Source organism: Crocuta crocuta, unplaced genomic scaffold, assembly GCF_008692635.1.
Source record: "Crocuta crocuta isolate KB4526 unplaced genomic scaffold, BGI_CrCroc_1.0 scaffold7, whole genome shotgun sequence".
Lineage (NCBI taxonomy): Eukaryota > Metazoa > Chordata > Mammalia > Carnivora > Hyaenidae > Crocuta > Crocuta crocuta.
Genome location: NW_027531904.1, coordinates 6,242,930 through 6,251,857, shown reverse-complemented (window position 1 = coordinate 6,251,857; position 8,928 = coordinate 6,242,930). Strand labels below are relative to the sequence as shown.

At 50.9% G+C, this 8,928-nt stretch overlaps 1 protein-coding gene across 1 annotated transcript in view; it reads left to right on the top strand.

Annotated features, from left to right (window-relative positions):
- Positions 1 to 8,928, top strand: part of KIF7 (kinesin family member 7) — a 22,250-nt gene that overhangs the window by 8,930 nt on the left and 4,392 nt on the right. The window contains 1 exon segment of the mRNA XM_077774257.1: positions 8,653 to 8,874. Coding sequence (XP_077630383.1) covers positions 8,653 to 8,874 — 222 coding nt within the window.

The following is an 8,928-nucleotide window of genomic DNA, read 5'->3' as shown; positions in this document are numbered from 1 at the left end:
GGCGTCGAAAGCAAGCTACCCCCTCCTGGTGCAGCCCTCCCCTCCCAGCTCCCCGGCCGCTTCTCTCTCCATCTTGTCTTCACTGCCTTTCTACCCTTCCGTCCGTCAGTCTGTCTAGCTCGAACACCTGTCTGTCATGCTTGGTTGGTTCGTAACCGCCTCTAGAGCTTCCCCGGTGTAACCTGGACCGGGTCCCCGCATGCAGAGGGCAGGGAGGGACCGAAGGAGGAGGCAGCCGTGCCAGGTAGGAAGGTTACTAAGCAAGGGAGCTTGCAGACGACGCTTGTCCTGGGCGGCAGCAGGAGGCGTGGATTCTGCGCCCACGCACCACATCTCAAAAGTTCGCGAATATCCCGTAACTGCGCTCAGTAGTGTGTCCCATGCAGTGTTCTCAGCGCCACATCACTACCTCAAGGTCGTGTCCTTGGAGCCGCCTCAGGGAGTGGGAAAGGCGGGTGGAACCCATGTTCCAAGGGGAAGGGCGGGAGGGGAGGGAGGGAGGAGCCTTTGATCACCCGGGTCCAGCTCATGGATCAACTGGATTTAATAAAGATCACACGTTAGCCACCTCGTCAGGTGTGAACACACCACATTCTGTCTGGATAACAGCACAGGTGCCTCCCTGTGGCATAGTAATAATATCCAAAGCCATCCTATTTTGGAAGAAAGCTGTTCTCGTCAGAGACCTTTTAGTGATGAGTGAGGACAGGCTTTTTTGGCTATCATTTAAGCTTGCTGGGTGAATTTAGTAAGGGCTTCTATGTGTGCGGACTGTCCTCCAGCCCAGTGGAGAGAACCAAGATGGCGGCCAAATGATGGTACTCTTGGAAAACAGTGTCCACCTGGCCTTGAGGAGAGGGAAGTTAGCAGCCTTAGGATATTGGCCTGGTTGTGCAAGCCATACATGTCGGCTGGGGGCAGGAGCACTGCCAGGCGTGCAGAGATGGCCGGGGAGAGGTGCCCAACCAGGAACCCCTCTTCCTCCCTCTCCCAGTGACACGTGTGCCTTTCCACACATAGTGCATTTCACCAGGTCCAGCTTGTAGCAGGCCAACAGGGTCCCAGTGGAGACTTGAGTAGTTCCCTCTCACCTGGGTGTCTTGATGGGACACCCCATGGCAAGTTCCGGTAGACCATCCCTTTCCCAGGCGTGGTGGGGGTCGGTGTTCTCAGCAGCACTGCACGTGGCTCCATGGTGAGAGTTGAGACCGTGGCTGTTGCCCATGACTTCCATACCTTGATGAGATTGGGTGCCTTACCAAGGGGCCCCAGTCTGGCATATGGGGCCACAGACCCTACTGGTTGATCACTCAGATGTATGAAACCTGGGGCAGTACTTTAGTCCTCCATCAGAGTGGCTTTATCTGTTAATAATGTAACCCCCTGGGTTTTGGGGAGCTTTTCTTCAAGTATAGTTGATGCATATGTTAGTTTCAGGTGCACAAAGTACTGATGCATCAAGTGTGTACTAATGCTGCAGCTACCATCGGTCACCACACAGTGTTACAATGCCATGGACTTTATTCCCTGTGCTGTGCCTTGTCCCATGAGTTATTTATTCCATAACTGGAAGCCTGTACCTCCCTCTCCACTTCACCCATGCTGCCCCCTTCCCCTCCGGCCACCATGAGTTCTCTGTATTTATGGGTGTGTTTGTGCTCTTTGTTCATTTGTTCTTTACATTCCACATATAAGCAAAATGATACAGTGTTTGTCTTTCTCATATTTTTCTTAGCATAATACTGTCTAAGTCTATCCTTGTTATTGCAAATGGCGAGATCTCATCCTTTTTGGGGGCTGAGTGATATTCCATTGTGTGTGTGTGTGTGTGTGTGTGTGTTTGTGTGTGTATACCACATCTTTATCCATTCATCTATTGATGGATGCAGATTGTTTCCATATCTTGGCTATCGTAAGTTATGCTACAGTAAACATAAGGTGCTTATATCCTTTCAAACTAGTGTTTTCATTTTCTTTGGGTAAACGCCTAGTGTGATTACTAGGTCGTATGGTAATTCTAGTTTTAATGTTTTGAAGAACCTCCATACTGTTTTCCCCAGTGACTTCACCAATTTGCATTCCCACCAATAGTGATGAGGGTTCCTTTTTCCCTCTATGCTCACCAACACTTGTTATTTTTTTCTTTTTACTTCTAGCCATTCTGGCAGGTGTGAGGTGATATCTCATTGTGGTTTTGATTTGTATTTCCTTGATGATGAGTTATGTTGAGTATCTTTTCGTGTGTCTGTTGGCCATCTGTCAGAGGCTGCGCCGGCTCCGACAGGTCCAGGGGTCCCTGAAGGATGGACGGTGTCGGCGAGAGTGAGAGAGCCCCGAGATTCTTTCTGATCACCAGGCAGGCATCTCTGTCCTGTCGGATTTGGTGTCTTTATTTAAAGGTTCAGCAACAACATGAAGTCAGAGAAAGGAATTTCTACAATGGGAGGCCTTTTGCGATAACAAGTTTTTGATATTCTGCAGAATTATTCCCAGTCATAGTGAATTTACAACCAAGGAATTAACAAGATGCTCTTAGTGAAAAACAGGATAATATCTAGGTTAGGTTGTATATAGATAAGCTAGGAGTCATTCTGTCTGGCTCTCGAGAGGATGAATGTTTCTGAATTGGTTTGTGTGTGGAAACCATCATGGGGGCCCTAAATGTGTCCGTTTTGCACCTGGGTTTCTGTTTTAGCTACTCTTATCTAGCCTCATCCCAGCTGCCAGTGTAAGGGAGGGTGTTTGTGGAATGTAGACCTTGAGGAAGGGACTGCTCTGCTTCACCAATTAGCAAAGATATATGTAGTAACTATGTTCTGCCCTGAAATAGGCTCTTTGTCTCAGGGCCAGGCTCAATTGTAACTCTTGTGTTCTTAACCCCCTAAGTCTTGGATCTGCAAGGCCCATAGGAAGAGCCTTTTGACAATCATCCATAGAGCTTTCATCCAAAACCTCTCTTGCAAAGGCAGGAATATGATTTTCCTTATGAGGTATCTGTGTTCAGAATATTGGTCTGATATGGAATATTGTGAGGCCTGATCAATAGCAGCACAACATGAGCCAGTAGTAGCAGGAGATACCAGTTTTCATTTCTCATGGCTGGAGCTGTGTAAACGCTGCCATTTCCTTGCTGTGACTGCCATCCAGGGAGGCCGGTGTGGCTCCCGGCAGCCATCTGCATGTTTGGAGAACGTTTGTTCATGTCTTCCACCCATTTTTGATTGGACTATTTTGTTGTTGTTGTTGTTGTTGAGTTGGATTAAGTTCTTCATATATTTTGGATACTTTTTATTGTATATGTCATATGCAAATATCTTCTCCCATTCCATAGGTTGTCCCTTAGTTTTATTGTTTGCTTTGCAGAAGCTTTTTATTTTTATGAAATGCCAAGTTTATTTTTGCTTCTGTTTCCCTTGCCTCAGGGGACCTATCTAGAAAGAAGTTGCTATAGCTGATGTCAGAGAAGTTACTGCCTGTGCTCGCTTCTAGGACTTTTATGGTTTCAGGTCTCAAATTAGGTCCTTAATCCATTTTAAGTTTATTTTTGTGTATGGTGTAAGAAAGTGGTCCAGTTTGGGAAATGCTTTCTCTCTCCTCCTATTCTGAATGATGGCCTTACTGGGTATTCTTGGCTGCAGATTTTTCCCGTCAGTCCTGTGAATGCCATTCCCCTCTGGACCTGCAAAGTTTTTGCTGAAAAATCAGCTGGTAGTCTTAGGGGCTTTCCCTTGTATGTAATTGTTTTCTCTTGATGCTTTTAAAGTTCTCCATCAGTACTTTTTGCCATTTTAATTACTAAGTGTCTTGTTGTGGGCCTCCTTGGAGTGATTTTATTGGGTGATGTCTGTGCCTCTGGATCTGGATATCTGTTTCCTTCCCCAGGTTCAGGAACTTTTCAGGTATTATGTCCTGAAGTAAATTTTCTGCCCTTTTCTCTCTCTCTCTCTTTCTGGGATTCTTATAATGCAAAGGTTATTACCCTGGATGGAATTGCTGAGTTCTCTAAATCTGTTTTCATTTTGCATAGTTTTTTTCTCACCTGCTCAGCTTGACTACTTTCTGTTACTCTGTCCTCATCCATTCTTCTGCTGCTTCTAGTCTGCTATTTATTCCCTCTAGTGTCCTTTTAATTTCATTTATTGTGTTCTTCTTTTCTGATTGGTTCTTTTTTATGTTTTCTGTCTCTTTGTTCAGGACATCAGGGGTCTCCTTGATGTCCTCCACTCTTTTCTCAAGTCCAATGAGTATCTTTATGACTGTTACTTTATTTTTTAAATTTTTATTTATTTTTGAGAGAGAGAGACAGTGGGTGGGGGGGAGGCCGAGAGAGAGGGATACACGGTATCCAAAGCAGGCTCCAGGCTCCGAGTTATCAGAGCCCAATGCGGGGCTCGAACCCATGAACCATGGGATCATGACCTGAGCTGAAGTTGGAGGCTTAACCAACTGAGCCCCCCAGGCACCCCTTTAAATCCTCTCTCAGTCATATTACTTATTTCTGTTTTGTTTAGGTCTCTTGTGATTTTGTCCCGTTCTTTCATTTGGGACATATTCCTCTGTCTCCTCATTTTGTCTAACTCTGGGTCGGTTTTTGTGTGTTAGGAAAGTCCACTACATCTCCTGTTCTAGAAAGTGTGGCCTTAGGAGGAGGAGGTCCTGCAGCGCAGTGTCCCCTGTTCACCAGAACCTGGTGCTTCAGAAATCTCTCAAATGTGTGTTGTGTGCACCCAAGTGTTGTGGCTGCGTTCGCCACCCATCCTGTTGTCTGGAGTGGCTCTCTTTGCCTGTGGTGGGCAGAGTTTGGTGCCTGTGCTGTTAGTGGGCCAATCTGGGGCCAGTCTGGGTGTGAGCTGCATCTGGTTAGGGGTTTGCAGCACCAGACTGGTGCTGGCAATCTGGCAGCACCGAACGGCAGGCCCTTTCCCTGTGCTTCCCCCGGAGAAGCTTTGGTTGACGCGCACGGCCAGCAGGGGGGCAGGCTGTCTGCCCCCAGCCCGCTGCCGGCGCCGCAGTCTGACTAGTGTCATTGTCATCCCCTCTCCCTGCGGCGGGAGTCACTTTGGAGCGGTGCTGGGGTCTGTCAGGGCTGCTCACACACTGCCAGGCTGTGGCCCGGGTTGGACGGGCTCTGGCCAAGAGTGTGTTAGAGGGGACGGATCTGTAACGTGCATAGGGGCAGGGCACCTGCCGTCAGCAGGGTTTGCAAGCTGTCTTCTCGTGAGAGGGGACCTCCTGCCGCTATGGCCAGGAGCCACCACGGGGTCAGAGGAGGCGGATCTGCAAAGCGCGCGGCACATGGTGTTCGCAAGGCTTGCGCCGTCTTCTGGGGGAGGCATCCTGCCTTGCTGGGACCGAGGCAGGTCTGCCTGGAGGCGGCAGACCCGCCTGAGCGCCGTGGGACGAGGCTCAGGGAAGTAAGGTAGCGAGTGCACTGCCCGCAGGTGGCTGTGTGTGGACGACGCTGGGGGCATGGGTGGCCATGGCACCTGCCAACTCCTCTGTCCGTGGAGGAGTCCCCCAGGGAGCTCTGTCCCTCCAGATTAATAAATGACCCTCCCTCCCATGTGCCCTGGGCATTTTTCAAACTCCTGCTTCTGTCTGTATCTCCGACCCTTGTGTGTTGTGCTGCCTCTTCAAGGGTAGGACTCCACTTCCTGTTGCCCTCTGGGCCCTCCCAGAGCTGAGCCCTCTGATTTTTTAAAGTTCTAAGTTGTTTTTGTTTTTGTTTTTTGAGAGCAAGAAAGAAATGGAGTGAATGAAGCAGAAAGGGCAGAGGGGGGAGAGTGAGGGAATCTTAAGCAGGCTCCATGCTCAGCGCAGAGCCTTACATAGGGCTCAACCTCATGACCGTGAGATCACAANAGTTCCTCCTAATCCTCCTATACGTGCAAACATATATTTGTCCTTCTCTGCCTGTAAGTCCCGCTACTTTTAAGAACTCTTGAAATTTGGCCCCTCTGGTTTTCAAAGCCAAGTGCTATGGTTATTCATCTTCCCCGTGCAGGCGCCCTGGTGTGAGGGTCTGTTTCTCTCTCTTCTCCACTTCCTTGGTGTCCCTCCCTCCCGTGGATGGTCCTGTGGTGGTCTAGCTCCCCACCGCATCTCCGCCCTTCCCCCCTCTCCCATGGGCCTCTTCTCTGCATTTAGTCTGGGGTTTGTTCTTCCTGTCCTCAGGTGGGTTTCTGGGTTTCTGCTTCAATGTGAGTGTTACCTAGTTGTATCTGTGAGACGAGGCGAGCTTAGTCTTCCTCCTCAGCCATCTTCCCCCATCCCTTCTGCAACTTTCTCAGCTTTCATTTCAGTGCTCCGGCCATGAACCAGCCCGCTCACATGGCTGAAGCTTTTACTGACGCTTGTGATCTTTCAGAGGCTGTGGGCTGGATTTCGGACAAGGGAACTCCTACAGCAGTCTGTACTTTATTGCATTTTATTTTAATTTTCTAAATGTATGTCTGTTTTTGAGAGGGAGTGAAAGCGGGGAGGAGCAGAGAGAGAGGGAGACAGAGAATCTAAAGCAGGCTCCACGCTGTCCGCGCAAAGCCTGACACAGGGCTCGAACTCCCGAACCGTGAGATCATGACCTGAGTTGAAGTCAGATGCTCAACCGACTGAGCCACCCAGGTGTCCCAGCAGTCTGTATTTTAAAAGCTCTTCTCCCTAACCCCCACTTTGCCTTCTTCAGTCTCTGTGGCCAATGGTTTGGTCATATCCTGGGGTGTTTATATTTCAAAGACGTGCTAAGATCTACAAGTTCAAGGGACAGAGAGAACAGGCAAGTTTTCTTCAAGGAGATTTGGGTAATTGCTATTGAAAGTTTTCCTTTGTGAGGCGCCTGGGGGGCTCAGTTGGTTGAGTGTCTGACTCTTGATCTCGGCTCAGGTCATGATCTCCCGGGTTCGTGGGATTGAGCCCTGCGTCGGGCTCTGTGCTGACAGCGTGGAGCCTGCCTGGGATTCTCTCTCCCCTTCTCTCTCTGCCCCTCCCCAGCTCACACGCTCATGCTCTCTCAAAACAAACTTAAAACACATAAATAAGAGAAATTTTTCCTTTGTGTCAGGGGTCGGAAGACACGGGGCACTTTGTTTCCTCCTCAGTTCCCACGCTTCGTTCTCGCCTTCTCAGGACTCCACCTCTTAGCATCTGAATCAGGCTTTGTCCCCAGGGCCTGGATGTCAATGAGAGGCGTCTTGGGCCCTCATAGCTTTACGAGGGCCCACCCTCCCGACGACGCCAGCCCAGCAGGCAGCAGAATAGCCTTACCTTTTCCCTCTTTGCCCCAGTGTGCTGTGCAGTTTCTCCAACCAGCCCCAAAATCAGCCAGTGTTTTCCATGCTCCCGTGGCCAACATAGCGCCTGACAGAGGGGCCGCCTCTCCCCACGCGGAGGTCTGGCCAGCTCAGGATTTCCTCTCTGATGCCTTTTTCCTGAGGCCCGTTGCTTCCGTGGCAATCTGCTTGCGAGCTTCCCGATGGAACTTGAAGCCGGTGCCCGCATGCGGATGGCGGGGAGAGAACGGAGAGAGACAGCCGCCCCACGCTGCAAAGTGGCAGATTCAGCCAGCGAAGGGAATTGATTTACGAGGCTTGTCCTGGGCGGCGGCAGCATGAGTGGGTCCCCAGGCCCACCTGCTGCATCTTACAAGTTTATAAAGGGGCCTTACGTGAGGTCAGTCGTGTGTGCCGTCCAGTTTCTCAGCACGTCACCGTCTCAAGGCCGTGTCCTTGGAGCCGCCCCTGGGAGCGGGAAAGTCAAGTGTGAGCCACATTCCAGGCACAGGGAAGGGGGGGCGAGGAGGCCGTGATCACATGGGTCCAGGTCCTGCATCAACTGGCGCTCACCTCCTTTCGATGACCTTCCCCAACACATTTTATCAGTTGAGGTGACCTGACTGTTTATCCATCTCTCCGTTTGCCTTCTTTTGCCTTCTATTGATCCATGCACTATCTGTATTTTGTTGTTGTTGTTAAGATTTATTTATTTGAGAAAGTGTGACTGGAGGAGGGGCAGAGAGGGAGAGAGAGAGAATCCCAAGCAGGCTCTGCACTGCCAGCACAGAGCCCGATGCAGGGCTCCATCTCATGAACTATTGAGATCATGACCTGAGCCAAAGTTGGACGCTTAACTGACTGAGCCGCCCAGGCGCCTCTTCCTGTTTTCCACCCTTGTATGATCCTACCCATCTATTCACCCACCCTTCCATCCGCCCGTCTTTACAGCTGTCCTTCCTTCTGTCCGTCCGTCCTTCCTTCCCCAGCTCAGCTGTCTGAGAGACAGTTCTGTAGCATGGTCAAGAGCACGGACTCTGGAGTCTGACTCCTTGGATTTGAATCCCAGCCCTGCCATTTACTAGCTGTGTGTCCTTGGTCAAGTTTCCTGAGCTCTCTGTGCCTCAGTTTTCTAGTCTGCGAAGTAGGGATACTGGTCATCCTATTTTTTCCATGGCTTCTTCCTGTTTGCTACACGCAGAACCCTAGATGTGTGCCTGGCTCAGAGCAAATGGTCCAGTGGCTGCCATCTTTTGCTGTCACGAGTCCGTTACCCACTGGCCTGTTTTCCCCTCTGTGCGCCCCCCTCTCCCATCGTCGTCCTTTGGGCCCGCCCCGTTGAGTGGCGCCCTCTTGTGGTGGCCCAGCTGAGGCTGTGTCGGCCCAGGTGCTGAAGGAGAAGAAGCAGGCGACCGAGCGGCTGGCGTCGCTGTCGGCGCAGAGCGAGAAGCGGCTGCGCGAGCTCGAGAGGCACGTGCAGCTCATGCGGCAGCNGAGGCACGAGCAGCAGCAAAAGATCCTGAAGATCAAGACGGAAGAGATCGCGGCATTCCAGAGGAAGCGGCGCAGCGGCAGCAACGGCGCCGTCATCAGCCTGGAGCAGCAGCAGGTGGGGCCGGGTGCCCCTGGGGGGGGGTGAGTGCGGGGGGGGGGGCACTGTTCT